The following is a 24,363-nucleotide window of genomic DNA, read 5'->3' as shown; positions in this document are numbered from 1 at the left end:
TCCAAAATGAAAAACCATTCCAGATATCCATAATGTAATTTTGAATATCCAAAATACATTGTGACTAGTAAAATTGTCATTGCAGATATCCACAATTCACATTTTGACTAAAAAAAATTTCTATGTTTACATGTTCCTGACAAACGATTTCTTGCAGTTGTGAGGGTAATTTTTGACCTAGTAAGTAGTAAATGTGAAACTATTACGACATTGTTATATATACCATCATATAATGCCTTTAGGGAGTAGGTCAGCACGGATGGTTGGCTTAGAAAAGCATGTGACTTTTTTATGTGATATTTTGTGATTGTGTGATATCTCATAAAAACACCAAAACCAACAATGAAATGATCTTACTAACAACTTACTTACTAACTTGTGCTAACAAGTATTGTCTGTGTATCAAAGCCCTCTTATTCCTCCTGTTGTCCAAAAAACACAAATGAGCCACACCACTGCAGAGTGACATGTTCATTCATTAGCATGGACACTGTAGTTAATTAGATTCAGTCCCACATACACTGCCCTGCAGTAAATACTCACAAGTGGTCCAAATCAGCAGCAAAGAATCACCCCTAACAAACACACTATTTACTCCTGTTTGAGTAATGTTTGCTAAAAAGCTACAGTGCCCAGCTGCAAGCAAATTGTTCAGCCTTTTTAGAAATGAAAGGTTTTTTGTTTTTTAAGATTTCCATGTTAGGAATAAATGGGCTGCTTTCCAAGAAGTCTGACAGTATTATACATGTTGGTAATGGTCCTTTCATGGGATTTGTGTAAAACCTTTCCAACATTGCAACAGTATCTTCATCAACCACGACCTTTCCCAAACATTAACCAAGTAGTTTTAACTACCAAAACATAACTAGACTCTGACCACAGCAGTGGCAGGTCAGAATGATGACTAGTTGTTCTCATGCAATTGGTCCTGCCAACAGCAAAATCATGATTTTCACCTTATATGTTCCTGCTACCGACCAGCACCTGACTGAAAATACTGACTGTGCATGGGGAGTTCTGTCCTTTGAAGTTCATAAATGGGATTTGCACAGACATAACCTATTCTCCAAATGATGTTTTCATCAAAAAACACTTTTTGCTTGTTTTTCATTTTTTATGATCTGCACAAATGTGAAATGCAATGAAGCACAGCCACTCAAAGTTTCAAATTACTCTTTCCTAGGTAGGTTTTTGTGGACAGCTAATTCTTTTAGTTCATTCTATTCATGACAGACAATGTAAATGGCTTCTAAAGAGTAAGGCTACAAACATGAATGCTGCAGCCTCACTCAGTTAGTGAACCATTAGCACATGTATTGTCTTTTATTTTTTCGAAGATTGTATTTTTGGCATTTTTGCCTTTATTTGATGATTGAAAGTGCAAAGAGAGACAGGAAACATGGATAGAGAGAGGGGTTTGACATAAAAACAAAGCAATTGTGTGGTATGTCTTAACCAGTAGGCTACCGGGCTGCTTTTACAGTTTTTAAAAAGTTATTATTCAGTCAGGTTATGAGACATATAGATTTAACATACATGTTTAATTAATTTAAGTTCCTTAATTCATGTGACATTCACTGTGACATGTAACAGATGTTGAAAGAACACTTTTCACATGCTGATTGAAATTTTCAGCATCTCAAGTCCAAACGGAAACACGTCAGCACCGGTTTGAGCCACCTCAGCAGCACTTTGTGAGGTGCTCTCTATCATGTCTCTGATTGACCCTGCTAAGTGAGTGGGTTACTATCCTCTCATTTACAGTGGCAGTAGGTAACAAGGCATCATACAAGATAGAAATCAATCAAATTATGCTCAAGAGCCCAGTGTGTGGTTGTGTAACCAACCTTGGTTGTCCATATAATCTGTCACAAATGATGACAGAGGAGAGTAATAAGGGAGCATATTCCCACCGTCATTGTCACAGTGAATCCCTGGAGGCAATAAGAGACCAGGCAGCACAAACCGCAAGGAGACAAGTTCATGTTAGGAAAGAGGCAAAAGCAGCAACCCCACTGGAGAAATAATAAAGCAAATAAATGTTTATAGTATGTTACCATGTTGCAGAGATAGAGGCGTAAAATATTCTTGACTGTGGACCCATGTAAGCATTTCCCTGCAGATCCTTCCTGAGCCTTTTGTTTTCATCTATTCCGTTCTCCTCACGCCATTTAGAGTCATACCATGAAAACCACTGCAAAATAGTCCTGACACTTTCTTTTAGAGTGTTTCTTACCTTTTAAATTTTTTAGATGTCCTATTTCCTTCCTGCCCTTGTTCTACAAGGTGTAGCCAGTCTTCAGAAACAGAGTAGATACAGTCCCTTGAATACCTCCTGTGTGTTATTACAACATTTTTACAGCGCCACCATCACTCACCATTTAGCCCCAGCAATACAAGACTAGGGCTCTCAGACACACTTTCATTGTGTGTATGACAAAACCTACCAGCTGATAGCATTCTGGCCTGATATCAGAAAACGACTAGATAAATCACATTGGGAGTGCGTGGTGGTGGTGGTGGTGTGTGTGTCAGGGAGGGGAGGGGAGGGAACGGGCCAATGCAATGAAGGTATCGAATTCACTCTGGATGAAGACTGCACTGCCGGCACTTTCTACATGAATCTATGCCTGTCCAGGGATCATTTGCCATGGTTAATTTAGTCTGTGTGCTCAGAGTGGCAATTTCAACCAAGTAATCACAGCACCCCCAAGAGGGAGACAGGTGTTGTACACTCTCAGAACAAAGCCTTTCCCTCTCATCCTGCCTCTCTCATGTCCTTCCACCTCCCTCCTCCGCTGCTCACACACAAGTGCAGATAAGGGACGCTTGCCTTATTCCCATGTGATGCCATTGTAATGCACTGCAGGCTTGAAAAGAGAGTGGCTACGACTGGAAGAAGTGCTCACTAGTGTTTACTGTTTTCCTAGCGCTGCGTTTTGGGAATTTCTGGCCAATCTTGGGGAGTTCCAGGCTGAAGGCTGAGCTGACAGTGACACATGGAGACTTCTCAGGATGCAGGAGAGACACATCTCCGAGTCCCCACAGAGACAAGCTCAGGCCGAAACTAATACCAGTTATTGTAGCTGTGTGCCCTAGTTTGCTGTGTGCTCTGTCCCGTATATCCTTCTATTAACTGAGTCTGACATATCCATAAGGATGATGGAAGGGCTTGGCTTTTTGCAAAGCCATTTCCTGTACTGACTTACACGTAATGCCTGGAAAAGGGGAACAGAGCCATGTGTTTGATCAAACATGCACGGATGTGACTGTGTGTTTCAGAGCCGACCATCATCACCACCCTGCCGTCCACACTGGACGTCACCGTGGGGGAGAGTGTGGTCCTGCCCTGTCAAGTAAGCCACGACCCATCTCTGGAGCTCAAGTTTACCTGGTTCTTCAACGAGCAGCTCATCCACTTTGCAGGCCACGGTGGATTTTTTGAAAAAGTGGGCGGCGTAAGTCTATAATCCCTCAAGGTTTCTGAGAACCTGCGAGTTTGTCAGGCCTCTGATTTATAAACAAGTTATCATGTTGTGAGAGCTGTATGGACGAGTTTCCTTTTCAGAAGGAGTAGAAAACATCCTGCTTCAATGTCATGATAGCTTAAATGGATATTTTCAGTATTTAGAAATGGAGCAACTAGCTGAAAGCAGTGAAATTGCTGTTTAGAGGTAAATTTGTATGTGGTTGTTCTCCCATTTCTAAAACTTTTTTACTAAAAGCAGCAGTTTGATAGACATCTGTCAGCTCTAGCTAGCTAACATGACACATGGGGAGAAATGACAGCTCGTAGGAGTGATGAAGACACATCAACAGACAGCACAAAGTAAAAGCACAGAGGCCCACCCTCACATTAGTCATGTTGGCTTAAGAAATAGAAGTAACATTACCATATGTGAAATTATTGCCATTTGCGCACTCATTCTGGATATATAATATGCAAGACACAAGATATATGCCAGATGTGTTATATAGTGCAAAATAAAATTTTTGATGCCTGTAGCGTATACAGGCAATATTTCACACTGTACTGTATCAATACAGGATTTCATTATTTATCAGCCAGTCAGGATCTAAGCAGCTGTTTATGATTTTTTTGTAAGTGTGATGCATTTTCCATCTAAAGCCATCAGTCTGGACTTCTGTCAGCTGTCACTAAGTCCCACATTGATCTATCTAAACTGATCACCTAAGCATTGATCACAGAGCATGACAAACACTTGCAATGATCAGCCTTAAATGCACAGTAACAGTGTAAGCTGCCTTACCTTAAAGCAGGCGTTTATTCCTCACCAGTTTCTGTTCACAACTATCCATTACCTCATTAAAATCCAGGGCTCTGACCAGATCACGACATGCAAATCGCTAATTATGCACTGTGAGCTAAAAAGGAGATCACAAGCATTTTCCATGCATCACTTTTGCTATTCGTGCAACACCTCATACTGATCTCCCCATGAACTCTCTGTCATTCCAGATTGTTTTCAAACCCCCGTGTGTGCGCATCTCACAATGATGTCACTTAGAAACCCGTCTATTATCACTGCTTTACAACATGTTTTTTAGATGGCCCTGACTACATAATGAATCATTAAGAAACAAACCCTATTGTAGTATGTTGGAGAATAGTGTTAATGCCACTGTGTGCTTATAAAAATCTGCTAAATAAAAGACATTGATTTTTTTTTTTTCCAACCCCTTCAGAGATTTCATTGAATACAGGTCAAGAGGTGACTGAAGATTCATTGGTACATCAATATTATACTTCTTCTTCTTTTAGCAGGGTCATAATAAATTCAGCCGCAGTGCAGATGGAATGTTTGTATCAAGTGTATTATTTATGGCCAGAAAATTGCTGCCTGTGGTTTATTTTAAAATGAAATTTACATACACGCCCCGCAACTAGTCTTCGTCAGTCGCTGTGTACTTTAAAAGGTTTGCAGCTTACATCACAACATGTGATACGCAGGCTCATTTTTTTCTAAATTCAAGACTCCTTAAAACAATGCAGGTGTTAAGAAACAAATACAGTACTGAGGTGTCTCTTCTGTTTTTTCTTATGATTTAGGTGCTTTTTAAAACATAATTTATGTTCTCATCTTCCTAATAAATTGCTGTACATCTACACTTGCATTGATTAAGCTAGCACCCACTCTATAGAATTCTTACCACCACTGTGCTACATCTTTCCACCATGTCCAATTTATTACAAAACCTGCTCTGCTCTACTGTGGAAGTGGCAATTAGAGATGGAATAAAAGGCTCCCTTAAAGAACTAACTATTAGACTAGCCATTAGGCTGCTCCTTAAAACGGAAACTGCTCTATACCACAATCAAAATCAAGCTATTTGTGCAAGTACATTTCAGTAATTATAGTGATACAATAAACACATGGAGTGTGTCCATTATAGAGAGGTATTTCTGTGTAATTTTAGAATATGGAAGAAAAGGCTACAGGAGGAGTTTTACTTTTCAAGATACACGTACACAAGAATGAGCTTTCTGTTGCCATGTGACTGGAAAGTCAGTATTGTTCTTCAATTTACAAAAGCTGGAGGCTTACCATGTTGCTTATAGAACTGTGTGTGTGTGTGTGTGTGTGTGTGTGTGTGTGCTTGTTTGTCTTTGCCTGATTGTGCATGTGATGAATGACAGCAGCATTCAGCAGGAGACATTATGGTTCGAAACATCCAGCTGAGGCATGCAGGGAAATATACATGCGCCGTGCAGACGAAGGTGGACAGCATTTCCATTGCTGTTGACTTGGTTGTCAGAGGTAAGTCACAACAGTGAACATCCATTGCGCCTTCGCTTTCGATACAAACGGACATGCTTCAATTCAAAATGACTACTGACCAGTTCCATCAACTACCTGTGTTTGAGATTTCAGAACAGTTAAATAATTCATCCGCTGCTGAAGAAGGTGGAGGTGTGTAGTGATTCATGTTTACTGAGGCTGGTTTACTGATGAGGAAATGAAGGGAGAGAGTGAAAAGGGAGGCAGATAGGAATTTCTCTCTTTAAAGAAGGAAATTTACTGTCTAAGTAGACAGAATAGCATTTCACATTGAACTGACTTCGCTACAGTAGCCGTAGGTGCTAAAACCACCACAACTCTGTCTACCATCTTTCCATCTCTCCCTGATTTACATCCCACCCCCCTCTTTCTACCTTCTGTCTGTCTCTCTATCTTTCTCTCCTTTTTCCTGCCTGGCTATGCCATCTATCAGGTCCCCCAGGGCCCCCCACCAGCATCCATGTAGAAGAAATCACTGATACCACAGCCTCTCTGTCCTGGAGGCCTGGTCCTGATAATCACAGTCCAATTACAGCATACACCATCCAGGCCAGGACACCATTTTCCCTCGGGTGGCAGGCTGTCACCACAGGTAAGCTCTCTCCAACCAGCCGTGGCCTCCTCCAATCACATGGAGGGGGCCGCTCTTCATTCTGCCTCGCCTGTGAGAATATTGGAGATGTAATTTTTACCCCAGCACCAAATGGTGCACAATTGTAGCATGACCATTGACCACCATTTTATCTGACTCCTGGGAACCCTGAAACATGGATCTCGTCCTGAAGATGAAGCTTGTTGCCAAGGCTGTAATTTGATCGTGTAGTTAAGTGATAGCACCGATGTGCAGAGCGCAATTTTTCCCCACATCCTCTTTTATGGGGCCCTTAGCATTCACGCATGATTGGTATAATGTGCATTAATGCTGTACAGTATACCTTGCTCTATTGATATTTTTGTGAATTAAGGACAAGATAGTTTTACTGGCCTCATTGATTTACTAAATCAGGGTCATATATTTGCAGCAGAATTACATTATGACTTTGCAGGTAGATGGAGCTCCTTCTGCAAAAGGAGAAATTGACTTTTTGCCATTTCTAGTGGGAGCACTCCTATTTTCTCATATTCAGTTCTTCACAGTGACTTTGATGCGTTGCTATAACTGCAGTTAACACACATGTTGCATTAAACGATTAAATAAATATTACCAAAGTAGTACGTTTATAGTGTGTTTCTTTGAATGTGATTCTTTTGTATTGTTTTCTTGTTTTCTGAGTTAGTCTGTGCACTATGTGTCCTTGTGAGGGATTACACCTGTCCCATGTACCTGTGGTGGAGTCCTGCCAGGCCTATCAGCCTAGAGGACAGTCTGCTGCTGATGCTAAGCTGACACACACACATGTACACAAACACACGCACACATTCAAAGTTCCTTGATACTGAACGGGCTACTGTGTGTTTTATTCCAGTTCCTGAGGTGGTGGGGGGCCACCGGCTGACAGCTACAGTAATAGACCTGAGCCCTTGGGTGGAGTATGAGTTTCGAGTCCTGGCAAGCAACACCATTGGGACCGGCGAGCCCAGCAAGCCATCCAAACAAGCAAGGACAAAGGGGACCTGTATGTATTGCATGAGCAGAACAAACTTTATGCCTCTTCCAAAAATGTATGACATGTTTGTTTTTTCCCTCTCAACATAATTTTAGTAAAGGGAATAGTTCTACATTTGGGGAAATACACTTGGATACCACTCTCATATCTGTACCTCAAATATGAAGCTGGAGCCAGAAGTACGTTAACTTAGCTTAGTAAAAAGACTGGAAGACTTAGCATGAAGACTGGGGGAGGTAGCCTGGGCTAGCTGTTATATCTTGTTTCTTTTAATTTGTACAAAAAAACAACAAGTTATGGACAATTTCTAGCATATAACCCCCACATAAAACACTTGTACAGATTAAACAAAGAAGTATAACATCAGTTAGTAAATTTTAGAGGTGCTGTTGGTGGATTTTCTTGTCTTAGGACAGAGTCAGGCTGTTTCCAGTCTTCATGCCAAGATAAGCTAACAGACTCCTAGCTGTGGCTTCATATTTAGCATGCAGATACATGAGTGGCATTGATCTTTTCACTTGTCTGTCATTGAGAAAGTGAGTAAGCGGATTCCTCAAAATGTTTGTCTTCAACAACCTTATCGTAGTGCCACAGGAAAATGATATTCTATTCAAATTTCAGCTGAAGAGAAAAACAGAAATCTACCCAAAGGGAACTGGACTCGCCGAGGTTAGATCTTTTATGCATCATCTGGTATAAAATCACATCACAGACTGGCTGTGTCTGCAAACACAACTCAGCTGTGAGAAGTCTGCTGATATCTTACAGGATTTCTGGATGTCGAAGTTCAGATCTGTCCGAAAGTTACCTTTCTCTGTTGTATGGGAGTAGCAACATGGAAAATGATTACATGTGCCTTTTCACCGTCGTGTGAAGTCCGCAGGGCTAAGCTGATCTGTCTTGTTCCTCCAGCTCCGAAGGTCACACCAGCTAATGTGAGTGGAGGCGGTGGCAGTCGCTCCGAATTAGTCATCACATGGGAGGTAAGCAAGCCCGCTCAGAACCCCCTCACCCATGGAGGAGGGAGCCAGTCGTCATTATTCTCTGTGGATCTGGGCCTCTGTTTCATTAATAACAGCTGAACGGCTTAATGTATGGCATTTCATTTTTAAGAACAGAGGCAATAACTGCTGCTGTCACCCTGGGGGAGAGAAAAATGCTTTTGAGGTTTCAATAAGATAATTAAACTGAATGGTTCCTTCAAAGTCCCAACTTTTTTCAGATTGTTTTCCTTTACTTTCATTCTTTATTTTTTCTTTATTTCTACAAAGCCCTCACATATCAAGCCAGCTCGAAAAGCTTATATTTATTCAGGCTGCTCAAAATCATCAGTCCCTGCTGTGAAACGTTTCACAGAATCAGCGTTGATGTTTCAATATGCAAGAGTTCAATTAAAGTCTAACTTCTGCTTAACAAAGCCGATGTTTTGCCTCAGCCCTGAAAAATCCTGAGGCATTTTTCCTTTTAATATAAAAATAGGGACGGAGTTTTGCATTTTTAATTTTAACTTTTGCTTGAACAATGCTCTAAATTTCTATTTGTGTAGTTGCTTTAACAAAGAGCCAAGTTTAAACGCACAATATGTAATTTCTGCCACTAGGGGTCTCTCAATCAAAACAATACAAAAGACGGAGTTTGATGACGTTATGAAATAGCGCGGGATCATGGGACATGTTGTCTTCATTGTTAAACAACCACCATTGGCATCATTGCAGTCAGCTTCTCCCGGTTAGGATTACCTTCAGTGTTGATCGTTCATGAGGTTTTTACCAGGAGCCGAATTATCTGCAGAGGTATCCTCCTCTCCAAAACAAACAGATCCAGTGATTAGAACTAGTAAAACGCTAAATAAAACAGTTTCATTTAAAAATCAGTGTTTCTGCGACACTGTTCAGCAGACACAGGATGTAAGGAGGGGCTGCGAGCCGAGCTGCCGCCAAAGTTGCTCAGCTTGTTTCTGACAACTTAAGATCCAGACGTTCCTCTCCAAAACAAACGAACACAGGGATTACAACCGGTAAAAACACTGAATAAAGCAGTTTCACGTTAAAAATCAGTGTTTCCCTGAGGTTGTTTGGCAGACACTGGACATCCGGGAGGAGTTCTGTGTGAGCTGAGCTGTTGATAACGTTTGCTCAGCTTGTTTTTCTGATTACTGAAGATCCAGATGTCCAATGACTAAAATCCCTCGTCTGGTATAAAGATATACTTGAAAATGACCAAGATCTAAAAAGTTTATCGTAAAAATGTGGAATAAAACTGGATAAAGGTCAATTTATGACTGGCAGACAACCACAATGCCAATGTATTATCTTGCTCACGATGCATCTGGCTCTAAAGGGAAAAGCATGCAAACGTCACACCCAGTCTTGCATCCGGTCTTAATTTTGTTAAAAGAAATTTGGCCTAAAGGTGGGAGGAGAGGAGATATCTGCACCAAAGCATAAGACTGATATCACTATCCTAAGCAGGGCTAAAAAATAAAAAAGAAAGAAGAAATTAAGTGCTTTTTATATCAGCGTGTATCTTTTAGTGGACGGGAGTGAAGAAGGCTGGTTTATCCACTAGAATGAAGTCAGCAGCTATAAATGCATGAGGCATGTTATCAGTCTGGACAACAGCTGAGTTTATGGTATCATGCTGAGTGCACTGTACTGTGTAATGGATGTTTCCGGTAATAGTTCGTGTGTGCACAGAATGATATATTTTAAGCAAAGCATTGAAAGCCTGTCTTTGCTCTTGATGTCTCACTCAAGGTTCATTTATTAACTAAGATGAAGTGGGAGTTTTAAATTGATAGATATCAATTGATTTTATGCAAAAAACGGCATTAAAATCAGGTATTTTTTTAGTTTGCGGGTGTTTAGACCTTGTTTTTTTTTCTGCAGCCTGTCCCAGAGGAGCTGCAGAATGGACCAGGGTTTGGCTACGTTGTGGCTTTTCGACCCCACGGTGCCACAGGCTGGATGCAGGCTGCAGTACCATCCCCCGAGGCATCCAGATACGTTTTCAAAAACGAGAGTATTCAGCCCTTCTCGCCTTTCCACGTGAAGGTCGGGGTTTACAACAATGAGGGGGAAGGCCCTTTTGGACCTGTTACCACTATCTACTCTGCTGAGGAAGGTGCGCATGGTCTTATACACAACATGAATAGCTCTACTGGCTCGGCTACAATTAATGCATGTGTACATGATCCATTCAGGGTCTGAACAGCAGCAGCAGTGATCCTGCAGCCAGCGTTCTTCTATCAGCTCTTGCAGATGTCTTCCCCATACTTCCCTCCCTCTGTTGTTCTCATGAAAGAAATAGCTTTGAAACAGTTTTGATGTTCCCACTTTGAGGGGTCATCAAAGCTCCGTGTTACTTCTAAAATCATTCAGAGTCTTTATACATTAACTCTAGAGCCTGGCCGAGCGCCCACAAGGATACGCGCCAAGAGCCTCTCTGCATCTGAGATTGAAGTTTTGTGGAAAGCTCTGCCCTGGAATGCCAGCAAGAAAAGAGTTCTGGGCTATGAGGTGAGCTGCAATGAAATACCTTGTTTGTATGTGCTTCCACTGGATGCAAATCTGTGTGTTTGTGTGTGTGTGTGTGTGTGCGCAGAAACACAAGGCAGCTAATGCTGTTGAATCTTGTTCTCTTCTATTATTGATAAGTGTTTCAGGCTCATGCACCTTGGGCATAGGAGATAATAGCTTGCTGCATGCATAATGGTCCAGCCTAGTCCCATGCCTGCGGGTTTAGTTGTGTTTCTCTTGTTGGTTACCTAAGTACTGTAACCACCCTGATTAGCGTACTGATGCAATACTCTAAGGGATAGAACGTTTAGCTTCTAATCCACACAACAAAGCAGTTTAAAAACTGGCTTTGCGCTCAGTTAGTTCTTGTCATTTTAATTCCACTCATTATTAAAATCCAAGATTTGAACAAACTGTATATAAAGTGGTTGAAACTAGCTCTACCTCCAACAGCTACAACTGTAACATGCTGCTCTATGCTGTCATATATAATAATATATCAGTCAGAGGGACCGAACCACTACTTTTACTTTCCCTCAACAAAATTTCTCCATTCGGAACACCCTGCAGCGTCACCAATGCAGACATCACATCCGTGTGTTACCCTGGTAATGTTAACAAAACCAGCTGCTTTTACACCACTTAAATAAAATATTGAATAGGTATTGAAACAAAAACTGATACCTTTACAAAACTGGTTCTATTGAAATGTATGTAACTTGTGAATATATATATATATAAATAATTAATATTATGTCATCCTTGATAATTATGAATGGAGTATGAAATGAATGTCAGGTCTCAGGTTGGCAACCTTGCACTTCTAAGGTAAAACGAGCAAAAATGCAGCGCCTCAGCTCCTTCTCACTGTCTGGCTTTCTTTATATTACACCAACAGTAAACTCCTTTGGAAGTTCCATTATTTGTTTTTGGCGCTCCAGCGAGGCTCAGTGACTGATGGGTAATCTTGCTTGTCAACTTCCAGCAAACTGATGAACTGTTGTTCACTTCCTGCCTACACCGTTCACAGTTCCCTTTCAACTGAGCATTTTTTGCTGCCTACGGTTCGGAATCTTTCTTAACATGGCTGAATACACTGTGCAGTCCACTTCGCAGGGAACTACTAGGCGATAGGAACACACCTCGTGACTATGCTACAGTTAAGTGGTGCAAAGCCAAAATGTTTTGGGTGGAACTTGTGCTCTATAATTATTGTTCAGCACATCAGAGTAAATGGATTATTAAACTATGTTGACAGTAATTGTTTGGGTCACAGAGCATATTCTTCATACGACTGCATGCAGTGAACCGTAACATCCGCACCGTGACGGTTCGGGATGAATACGCGTACCATTACACTCCTTGAACAAAGACGCTGTTTTCATCCACGGATTGCATAAAATGGTAGAATTATAAATTGTTGACCACTCAAAGTCAACAGAGGAGCAGGGCCTGAGCAAACCGTTCCTGGGAGGAAAGACAAATTATATTTGTGCTGTCAAGCGTGCCAGCTATTTCAGCCCTGACAAGCAGGGTGACAAAGAAAATCTGTTATCAGTGGAAGTTGATGGCAGGGGATTTTTGAGGATTTTCTTCCTCTTCTTCGTTTTCCTTTTTTTTTCTTCCTTTTGCATATGTGACCTCCTTATTCTAAATCACATAACTTAAACTATGACGTGTCTGATAAGCACAAGTGAGACACGTAGCTCTTACAGAGCAAGAGCAAAAGGTACATGGTGACACGCTGCTAAAGGTTCACATCTTCCATCCAGTTGAGTTCACATCTCCCTGTTTCCAGTTTGCACTTCATTGACAGGGTGTAACGGAAAGCTTTTAAGGTGTCTGTCGTGTTTGCCGCGTTCACGTCTGAGGTTCTGCCCTGTTGCTTTTCAGCTGAGGTACTGGAGTAGAAGTGAAAGGGAAGACACAGCCAGCGTGCAAAGGACTGTAGGAAATCAAACATCCACTATTATTCGCGGGGTGAAAGGCAGCACTACATATTACATCTCAGTGAGGGCGTATAACACTGCAGGAACGGGGCCCCCCAGCTCCACTGTCAACATTACCACCAAAAAACCACGTAAGTATCACATCTAGTTATAACTACTGATCACGTTCTGCCAGTGTTCAGCTTTTGTATGAGGTGACTAATGTGTTTTTCTCCCCTCAGCACCCAGTCAGCCACCAGTTAAAGTTATGTGGAACACATCAAACTCCAAGATTATATTGAACTGGGAGCAGGTCAAAGCCTTGGAGAATGAGTCAGAGGTCACTGGTTACAAAGTAAGCGCCCAGTTGCTTGGTTTTATCTGAAAATTGTGTTTGTTCAACCAAGTATCACAGCAGTTAGTGAAATAGTCACGAAATTTCATCTATGGATTCGTGTGCATGGACACAAATTTTACATTTTTTTCGTGACACTCAGCACAACTTTCAAACTAATGTATTTCAAAGTATTTTTTCATGCCTGCACCACGTTTTTTTTTTCTGTCAGTCAGGACTCAAGAGCACAGAAGCTGAATTGTTTTTTTCTCATTTGTAATTCTTTTTTTTTTTTTTAACTATAACTGCTACATTACTCAACATTTAACCACAACATTTTATCCTTGTTTTTATTTCTTTATTTTAATTTCATTGGTACAGTCAGTGGGTGGACCAGAGGATCTGCTGCTGGGAAGTATTTTCTTACTGTCAATTTTAATGATATGCTCAACATTTCTCCACACAAAAACAAGAAAGTGTCCTTGATAACTCAACAATGTTATGACCATCCATTTGAAATATTTCACCTTCGATTCTGAGAAATCAAGTTGTTTTTTTTTTTTGGGGGGGGGGGGGGGGGGTTGTCAGTTTTGGATAGCGAAAGCAGCTACATGACACATGAGCCTCATCGACCGTTGCTACGGAGACATAGACAGTCTACTTTGTTACCCGTTAGAAATCTTTTATTTACTATTATATCTACTATGTACTTTTAATTATTGAATTTATTCCAAACTGATTAAGATTTTGTGAGTGTTCATGGAGTCCCCCCCTTGACACACAACAGAAGTAGTGGCATTTGGATTTGTGACCGGTGGCAATTTGAAATTAAATGAAGCCCACCAATGGTAAACAACCCAAAACAGGAGTCAAACATGCCAAGTCCACCCACAACACAATGTCCTTCCCTAACCCTAACCTGTCTTTGCACTAAATTGCATCAAATCCTATACCATGGCCATATAAACGGGATGAAGACAGTGTTATCAAACTGGATTCACATTTCACATCCCTCCTTTAATCTCTGCACTTATCACTTTCATATATTTCATCAAACTGGACTTTAGATTGTGCATTGCATTCAACAGCCACTATTACATCATTTCATTATTTATGCACATGTCACGTTTAATTTTTGCTCCTCTCACCATATTTCCTTTGTACAGGCAATATTTCATTTCAAGCATTATATCCCATTTCAAAACTATTACTATTCCATTCTGTAAATAGATTTCAAAATTTCAATTTAATTTTAAAATTACTTATTTTTATTTCATTATTATTGTTACCTTACTTTTGTCTATTTTTATTATTCTGTGTTGCATTTGTGGGAGCCAACGCCAAGACACATTCATTGTATGCTTGCATTGGCTGATAAAACAGATTCTGACTGAATGGGCTACTGTATGTCATGATGACATAAAATCCCAAAACCAAGAATCATAAAGTTACAAAATCAAACAAAAATCTCCAGGGTTGTGTGAATAGCCTATTCATTCCTGTAAGAAGCCTGCTGGAGATGCTTATATGCGTAGACATCTTTGCAGCCTGCTTTCTTCCCTTAACAATAATTAAAGTGATCATAATGTGGTATACACTGATACTGATGATTCATATTTAATAATATGTTGTTGACAAGTGGCCATGGTATAGGAAAAGGAGGATAATAAAGTTCATAATAATAAATAAGAAAAGTAAAGTTCATAATTCAATAATTCATACTGCTTGCTTTTGTTTATTTGCACACAATTATCAGTTACACTTAGAGACAAATTATATACAAATATATGTTGCAAGGTTACAAATAAATGTAGTATGTTGCTTATGAAACAAGATGTAAGAAGTACATTTGTATTTTCATTGCACATATTGTGTTCCACATGTTTATAAAAGGGTAAAGGGGTATCCCATATAACTGAAGGTCCTCAGCCCATAAAGTGATAGTTAAGCTAGTGAAGTTGTTTGTAATGTTGTCGTTTATAGCCTGTGTGCTCTGTGAGGTCACCAGAGCCAGAGGGTCAAAGGGGCTTCCAAGCATGCAGTATTCCGATATAACCAGAAAAGGTTTGCTTATTGTGTGCATATTGCATACTAAACATTATTTTAAGTTACCCGCAGTAGCATCTTTCACCAGATTCCACAAGGATTCTCTCCTTGGGGCTGAAAATATAGATAAATCTTGCATCTCATCATGAAAATAAGGTTAAAAGTAGGCCAAGTGAAACAGCTTTCCCGTGGAGGATTTTTGTCACTATTTCCACAAAAACAGACAAAATAAATGAATAAGTAATAAAATGAAATATGTAGGCCTATTGAACTTTCAAAGGCTTCTGTGAAGCTATGTCTGGTCAAAGTCATGTCAATGAAATGTGAAGATTAAAACTTTATCATAGGACTAAACCAAATACATCAGTGGAAAGGTCTCAACCTGGAGAGTAACATTATGTCAGTATGAAGATGATGCATGGCTCCTGCTTTGAAATATTGACCTCTGAACCTTGAAACCAGTGCATGTTTAAAGGCTTATCACTCAGCAACGCAAGGGGTTTCAGACATAGGACCAGCTGTTATAGAAAGCTCTTGACCTCAGCTGTCAGCAACAACTGAGGGCACTGTCAAATATGGAAAAGAGCAATTTTCACACATTTAATGATTAGATTTTTAAAATCTTATACCACCAATGTTTCCACCAACCCCCAAAATCACCTGGGGTACCAGCAGTTTAATACTGCCAACTTCTAATTATGGGAAATATATCAGTGTATATAAAAACTACAATTCCCATCAGAGACGCACCGTAGAACTTGTCATGAAGTGTACAAATCAGCCAGCATAATTGTAATTCCTCCAGTTTTCAGAGTAGCATCATATTTATAGTTATAAAAAACTGTATCTTTACAGCCAAAACATACATTATACTGCATCTACATAATCAGGGTGAAAGAATCATGAGGATGTCAGTTCATCTGGGATAGGTCAGCTGGTATTGTAGAATGAGTTTTCAAGTTGTGTTCACTGTCGGTGGGAGTTCTGCAACCCTTCAGAGAGCAATTAATTTTGTTATTATAGCCTCCACATGTTTGTTTAGCCCACTCAGGGATATAATAAACTATGTTGAAATAATTCAGGTTTGTTGAAAAAGTCTAGGGTACTGTGTACATGAAAACACTTGGAGATAGCCTAAGTCAACTATGAGTCCCAAACTGCACTGCCTCAAGAAATCAGCCAGTTGCAAAACTTAAAATTCTGTTTCCTGCACAGTTTATGGCTGATCGATTTTATCATAGAGTTATTTTCTTTACATTTCAATATGCAGTGCAGTATTTTGTTCCAGGTTGTAACCACCAATCTGCAATACTATAAAATGTTATACTGAATATATGTTATGTTGTTATGTTATGCATAGCAACAGTCAATGAGGCTCATGGGTAATGTAGCCACTTCCCCTATCCAAAACTGACAAAAAAAAAACTTGATTTCTCAGAATTGAAGGTGAAATAATGGCCATAACATTAACCTATCATATTTTTGAGTTATCAAGGACATTTCGTGTTTTTGTGTTGAGAAATGTTAAAGATATCATTAAAATTGGCAGTAAGGAAAATACTTCCCTGCAGCGGGTCCTCTGGTCCACCACCTCTGATATGGACTACTGACTGAACTGATAAAATTAAAATAAAGAAATAAAAACGAGGATAAAATCTTGTGATTAAATGTTGAGTAATGTAGAGAAAAAAAGCATAACAAATGAGAGAAAAAATACAGCTTCTGTGCTCATGAGTCCTGACCAAAAGAAAGAAAGTTTAAAAAAGAAAAAAAAATGATCTGAAATAAATTAGGAAGTCGTGCTGAGTGCCATGAAAAAAAATGGAAAATTCGTGCCCGTGTACACGAATCTATTGATGAAATTTCGTGACTATTTCACAAATTGCCATGATACTGGGTTGATTTGTTGTTTCTGCAATTGACTTTTGACTTGACTCGTGTAATCTTTCTCTAGGTGCTGTACAAGAAAAACCGTCACAGCCGCCCTAACGTCATGGAGACCAACACAACCTCTGTAGAGCTCGCCCTGCCCACTGATGAGGATTATATCATCCAGATCAAGCCATTTGGAGAGGGAGGGGAAGGCAGCAGTAGCAGACAGATCACCATCCCAAGGATACCAGGTCAGTGGAGAGCTAGTTAGTGCCTCCCTATGAGCTGAGGGAGCTGAATAATCCAGTCCTCTGCTGCTGTCTTGCCAGAACAGATTAGCTATCATCATCTCCAAAGGAACAGAGAGAGTGGGAAAATAAAGTGCTACATGAGACATTTGTGCATTATGGCTTCTACTTGACACCATAATGCAAGTGTTGCATGAAAAGTTGAGCAATTCATTTAGAACACTTCCAATGTCTCATTCCACTGCTCACATAACAACTCTCAAGTATTTTTAGAAATTAATGTTTTAAGCTCGTAATTACTAAAGCAGACTGGAGAGGCGGTTGATTAAAAAATTAAATGCCAAAACGTCAGGGGGTTTTTTTGGGTTTTTTTCACAGCGAACAACAGACTGACAGCCTCATTCTTTTCAATACCTTTTCAGGCCCCAACGCAGTCGGCTCAGCATCCAAGGTCTCCACTCTATCAGCCCTCAGTACAATAGCACTGTCTTTCACAGCACGGACATCTTTATGACAAACAGCTCCCAGCAGACGTTGCATCTGATGTGGAGACAGCTCTACGGCGGAACGCAAACACAGCCCACTCTGGTGTAACTAGACCCATTCATTTTGATTTTAGAGGCAGAAGGAAGACGCTGAAGAAAATTAAAAAAAAAAAACAAAAAAAAAACACGCCAGTGAGATGACAGGGAAGGAGTCCCCTTCAGCACCCAGGCTAAGTAAAGGAGATTGACCGATGTCGTTACTATGTTGTTACCAAAGCAGCTTTCATAGGAAAAATAAAGAGAAAAATGTCCTATATGCATCTTTTTGTATGACATGTTGAGCTTTTATAGATTTTTTTTTCTTAATCAATTTGAAGTCGGTCTGGGCTTATTGGGGCGAGAACAATTAAGTGCATGGCGAAATAACATCAAATTTTGACAGCGAACCTTTTGTCTTCTAAAATAAGATGAGTCTTGTAACTTTGGTTCTAACAGATCAGTCATTTTTTTCAATTGAATTAACGATTAACCGTCATCTGTTACATATCTGTGTTTCTGTTTCTGCAATATTTCAAAAATGTTTCACTCAAAGGGCTGCATCGACATGTTGGTTTGTCATTACTGGGTTTCTTACCCAGTATGTGAAGAGAGGATTAGCATCTAAAATCATCTGTCAAGGCAGCACACTAATGCTTTACCAAGTGTTAGCGCTAGCAAACTGGGTGATGCCAGCTAAATTTGATTCAAGGTGGATTTCACTAGAGGAAACGGGAGAAAGGAGAAAAGATTTTCTCTTAAAATATAAAATAGAAAATGCAGAATAAAAAACAATTATAACTTTCATCCCTCATAACATAGTCTCACAAATGGGAAAGTTTTATGACGACTTTGAATGCAGTGTCATACTTTGCAATACCATCTCCGAGTGATTCCCTGTACAATCTGGAGTACACCAAGGCTGGATTCTCTCCTCCAGTCTCTTCCTGACTGTCATCTATTGGATTATGTGAAAAATAACTGCTGACAGACATCGAGGCACCCAGAAGACCCTCTCTAGCCAGCTTGAAGTTCTTGACTTTGCTGATGATCTTGCTGTCCTTTCCACAAATGTAAAACATTTGCAAGAAAAAACTGATCGACTCATCAAGTATGCTCAACAAACAGGCCTCATCATCAACACCACCGAAAGGGAAGTCTGATTAGTCAGGACAATGGAGCCCAAAAAGATATCCTGCTCACAGCACCTACGCAAGACTCCATAACATCTGTAAATCCAACACCTACAGCGTCAAAACCAAAATTCACTCATATAACTCCTTGATCAAGCCAGTTCTACTATATGGGGCTGAGTGCTGGCGAATAACCAAATGCAACATGAACAAAGTCAGCTCATTTCACAATGACTGCCTGTTAAATTATTCTACATATATTCTGGCCCAAATAAGGAGCTCTACATAAAGACTGGCTGCCAAGATGTGATCTCAGAAATTAAATACCATTTATGATGAGATGATGATGACTTGGACACATACTATGAATGCCCCCAGAGCAAATCCCAAAAGTGACCCTCAAATGGACACAATCAGGAAAAAGGATACAATGCCAACCAAAGATCACCTGGCGAACACTATAGAATTGCTGGAGATCGGTCTCTTATGGGGTGAGGCACAATTAGTTGCTAAAGACCGTGACAGGTGGAGGGGGCGAAGAGCACAAGTAAGTAAGTATAACTTTCATCAGATAATGTTCATTGGCGCTAAATACATTAAGGATTGGTCCAGGATTTTTTCAAGTCTATCTTAATACAATACTCACACGCCATTCTGTCCATACTGGCTGTTTGTAGCATGACTACATCGTGAAAGATGAGGAACAAAATCCATGGTCCTCATTTTGTGCAAAAAGGTCATCAAAAGTTCAGTTTAAGCTTATATCAGCAGTCTGAGTTAGCCAGTTCAAGTGGGTATTTCCCAAAGTTACATTCTTTTTAGTAAAATATTTCCTGTAGTGTTTCCTTTCTGAGCTGCAGTCACAGGGTACGTCCTGGTTTAATGTAGGTTTATTGTTGAGACAAAACACCATCAATAAACCTACACATGACTACCAAGAAAAAGATACCTGCCTCTTGATTCGGCTAACTCAGACTGCTGAAGCTTTGGCTGAACTCTCTTCTTACACAGAACAAAGAAGGAAGGCATCATTTCAGAGCCAGTGACTCTTTCAGCATACATATTGTAACGCGTGCGGTCCTAAAATAGGTTCAAACTTTTTCAAACCTAGCCATCAACACGCTGGATGCTTTAGCGTTAGCATGCCACGATTTTGGTGCCAGTCCTCTGGGGTAAGAAGACCAGGAATTCCCAAAAAGTCGATGAAGTCCTTAAAGCTATCCATGTGATAGTTGCCGACCTTGTTACCAGTAATAGCAGCATGCTGTTTTGGAGAGCGTCTCCCCTGGGTTCCTCTGCCTTGGCCGTTGAACTGCACTGGTGACCGGACCCTTGTGGCTGTCTCATGCTCCTCATTCTTTCAGTTAGCCCTGTGTGTAGAGCTATTCTTTGCCTTCTGTGTGCCTCATCATATGTTCAAAATCCTCAGGTCCTTAAAGAGCCTTAACTTATCATATGTATATCGAAAACATTAGAAACGTAGAACTATGAAGCAGCCGCGGTGATGTTTACATGCTGCTGTGTCGATAGATTCTGTATGTTGTCAGGATCGGGGGGCCCAGCATCCTTTGTGTCAATGCTGAGGTTACTGAGGTTAGTTTGAATGGCATTCTGCTGTTTTGGATGGGATATTGGCAATATATGAGGCCTGGTGCATTTTTATAGGTGTGTATTCTTAATAAAAGATGATGCTGCTGATCTTTTCCTTTTTTCCCATAGTCTCCTGATGCCATGTGGGACTGCTGTGGTACAGAGGTACAGTGCAGTCTGTATGTAGCTTGTAATCCAGTTAAGTAGTTTGTAGTACTTTGAAGGGAAGTGTACTGTAGGCTACTGGGTCTTGCTCAGAATCATGCATCACGAAATGTGTAATATACTGTTTTGTACACTTCAAATCATTTATATAAAAGAACCTTTCTAAAGAGATGATTTACTTGGTTTTTATGTAATAACTCTGTTTCATACTGTAGCTAACTGTTGCTCAGCATGACTGTACTTTGTCCTCTCTCTTCTGTCTATTTGCAAACTGACTGAATGGCTTTAGGAACATGCAAGGTTCATGCATCTGATTGGTTTGTGTATACTGTACCTGAACCATCATTGGCCCCATGTCTATGCTTCTCAGTCAGCCCCTCTGAGATGTACTGGGTCTACTGTCCATATACGCTCTACATGAGGGTTTCCTCTGTTGCTATTTATTGTTTATACTGTGTTAATAAAGATTATTGATTTATAGAACAATGTCAAGCTCTGTTGGTCCATCTCTCAATACATATAGAGCCATTTGAGAACTGACATATAGAAATATTCTCCCTCTGGCCTCAGCAAAGGTTTTTAATGGCATTTGTTAAGAATACAGTATTGAATTGAATGACTGGAAATCTAGATTACACCAATACAACAGCTAAGGGGAGAAAATAAATCATTCTCTTTCATTAAAAAGGGGAGAGACTGTTTATTAACATCTCAAAATCAAAGCAGCAGAGGCCAAGATATCCTGACTTTTAGTCCCTATGGCTCACCCTACTGCCAGATCCTTCATTTCCTATAATGCAACTCAATAGATTGTCAGTACTAGACACGCCATGCTTGATAAATCCCCACATCCCTCACACTCCATGTCCTACGTTTGAAACGCAGGCTTTTTGTTAAAAAGCTGCAATCTCCCTTGATGACATCATCAGGGTTATTTAATCAGAGTGCCTACTTAAGGGCTGGAGGTTGTAGCAGTAAATCTTCTGTGTGAATAACACATACATGCTGACTGTCGATGGCATATTCTATTAATTTGAGTGTAAAGTCCTTTAAATTGAGTGAAATTGTCAGAAAATGCACTAGGTGGTGCTGAGAGCACACAAATAGTTTTAGTCTGCACCCACCATATATACTGAATTTGGCCACAAGATGGCAATGCATAACAAGTTACAATTCCTGTTATACTACAATAACAATACCTCAATTCATCTGATATTACAAAAAGCCCTTTATTACATATGATGAATTATTATTGTCTGTAATTCTCAAGCCATATAATTAAGTAAACAAAAAGAAAACATCTCAAGTTCAACTTCTTCACTATGGGTAACTTTTCAAAGTGAAATCCCTCTCCCCTCCTTTCAGAATCAGAGACAGTGTTTGAATCATACTGAGACATTTATTTATGCATGTATGTTTTCCATTTAGACTGAAAGCAAATACAGCAAATACACACCACCGAGCACTAGGGGAATGTAGAGCAAAAGGCAGTGGAGAATTGAAGGTGGAGGCAAAACAGCAGAGCAGTTCGATGCTCTTCACGGGGCAAAAAAGTTCATATCCATAACCTGTACTATGCTGGTTTCTACTTTAATGGGACCAATAAATGTTTTCATCTCATTGAGGACTAACAGTTCCCGTTCAGAAAGACTTTCCCTTTTTACTGCGCTCAATGTCACATCCTTTACATGACAGTAATTCACTTTCAAGACAGCTCCTTCTAACCTTGGACTCAGAGGAGTGGTCATTTCTACATCTGCCTCATGGTGATTAACAGCACTTTCAGCTGAGAACAGATAACTGTGGCTCCTGCTCACATAAGCACAACTCCAAACATAAGGCACCCAATCATGTGACATTTCTATTGCATCTTTTTAACCGCAAACTGAAAACACATCCTTGCTCCTTTCAATTTCTACATACTTTACAGGATAATACACAGAAGTATGGATATTTATATGTAGATACAGGCCTTCCATCCTTCAACTCACCACCTCACCCACAGTACACAACCTCTCTCCTGATGCCTACAGTTGTTTCTCTTCCATCAGTAGTGTGTCCAATACTACAGCAAAGACAGGTCATTTGAGTTTTCCCAACAGTTTACAGTATATGTGCTGCTATCATAGCAAGCAAGTGCTTTCACAACAGTCCAGTGTCATATGACCAGATAAAATAAAAAATAGAGCAAAATAGAATATACAAGTCATCAGTTTGGGAATCTCGTTTCCACAGACATATCAACAGCAGGTCGACAGGTTCAAGTCAGGGCATGGGCGGATTAGACAACAAGGGCGACAAAAGCCATGGTCACAAGTGTTGGAAGGCTCCTTTGAATATCACTAACTCTTTGTTATAGGTTTTGGTTACGCTTTGTTACGCATGAGAGTTCACAGTTTTCTCCCTTTAGAGGACAGAGGATAAGAATAATGGCTGCTTATTGCAAATCTCACAAGCAGTGCGCTTCACTGCTTTGGTTAACAGTAGCACGAAGTTAACAATGACAGCAACAAGGCTAACATGGGTCAGGCTCTATCAGAGGGATTCTTATGTATGATAAGCAATGCATAGTATAGTATTAAAGGTCATCCAGGATATATGTTATGTGACAGCCAACAGGTTCTGTGGATAGACGGCGTTTCAATATGTCACACTATGACTTTCGGCTTTGTCTGGAAGGGAAACAGGGAAGAAAAACACAGGCCTCACATTCACCACTCCTATAAATACAATTACAGACTCATACACTATAACTTAAAGAGTTAATCCAACAGAAAACAATAAAGTACCCATGTTAATCTTGTGGTTTTGAACCTTTCAGGCAGTGTTTGTGAACATGCACATATGATTCAAAGCTGTAAATTGCTGTTTAAAGCTGCTATAGTTAGATTTTTTTATATCACAAATGAATCAAAAGACTACATGTAAGGTACAAGGTGTTGTTCATAGTAACAAACCCACAGAGAATCATCACCTGACTCTGCAGTCTTTCAGCTCATTGTTTTGGTTTTCCAGCCTGCAACTTTAATGTTTTGGTTCACTCTCACTGCTCTCACCATCATTTCCAACCATAGCCAGCAGCTGTTTCCTGGAAAAAAAAGTTCTGATAAACTCCATGTGCACTACATGCTCAGCACCAAACTGCAAATAAAGTTAGCAGCTAGCTGGTGAACACAGTGGAGCATTTAGCAGCTAAAGAGTCAAATATTTCCCTCAGGAGTTGATAGAGAGCAAAACAGGAGAGTGAGTACTGGACTTACATTCACCAGAAATATGACTTCAAATGAATGATAATGTTGCTCCATATCTGCTGGATGCTAAATAGACAACTGTTTGCTAACAGTTTGCCATGACAGCTTTATTAGGTGATTATATGTCAATGTTGTGTTTACATCTTGTTGCGCTGCCCCCAAGTAGCCAAAAAAAAAAACTCAATTTCAGCTGGTAAAAGTAATGGATATGATGCCAGTACTGACAGCCAACTAAACGACCAAAGGCCAGTCCACCAATTTACTGCATTTCTCTTCATTGCATCACCGCTTCACAATTTGGCAAAACTGGTTTCTAGTTTTGAGATCTTTTTGATTAACTTTGTAAGAT

General features: G+C 40.1%; 1 protein-coding gene across 11 annotated transcripts in view; it reads left to right on the top strand.

Moving 5' to 3' along the window:
• The window catches only part of cntn4 (contactin 4), a 204,705-nt gene extending 183,491 nt beyond the window's left edge, over nt 1–21,214 (top strand). For 10 of the 11 annotated variants that reach the window (XM_042401257.1, XM_042401241.1, XM_042401236.1 and 7 more), the window contains 11 exons: nt 3,283–3,458; nt 5,660–5,780; nt 6,235–6,393; nt 7,268–7,417; nt 8,321–8,391; nt 10,297–10,531; nt 10,811–10,926; nt 12,820–13,006; nt 13,097–13,209; nt 17,189–17,357; nt 17,777–21,214. In XM_042401257.1, the coding sequence (XP_042257191.1) occupies nt 3,283–3,458; nt 5,660–5,780; nt 6,235–6,393; nt 7,268–7,417; nt 8,321–8,391; nt 10,297–10,531; nt 10,811–10,926; nt 12,820–13,006; nt 13,097–13,209; nt 17,189–17,357; nt 17,777–17,868 (1,589 nt within the window). In that variant the 3' untranslated portion in view covers nt 17,869–21,214. The remainder of the gene's footprint in view (nt 1–3,282; nt 3,459–5,659; nt 5,781–6,234; nt 6,394–7,267; nt 7,418–8,320; nt 8,392–10,296; nt 10,532–10,810; nt 10,927–12,819; nt 13,007–13,096; nt 13,210–17,188; nt 17,358–17,776) is intronic. The other variant, XM_042401273.1, reaches the window with a different exon arrangement.
• The last annotated feature ends 3,149 nt before the right edge of the window (nt 21,215–24,363 follow it).

The sequence above is a fragment of the Thunnus maccoyii genome, chromosome 3 (assembly GCF_910596095.1).
Source record: "Thunnus maccoyii chromosome 3, fThuMac1.1, whole genome shotgun sequence".
In the NCBI taxonomy this organism is placed as follows: domain Eukaryota; kingdom Metazoa; phylum Chordata; class Actinopteri; order Scombriformes; family Scombridae; genus Thunnus; species Thunnus maccoyii.
This window is presented reverse-complemented; position numbering and strand designations above follow the sequence as displayed.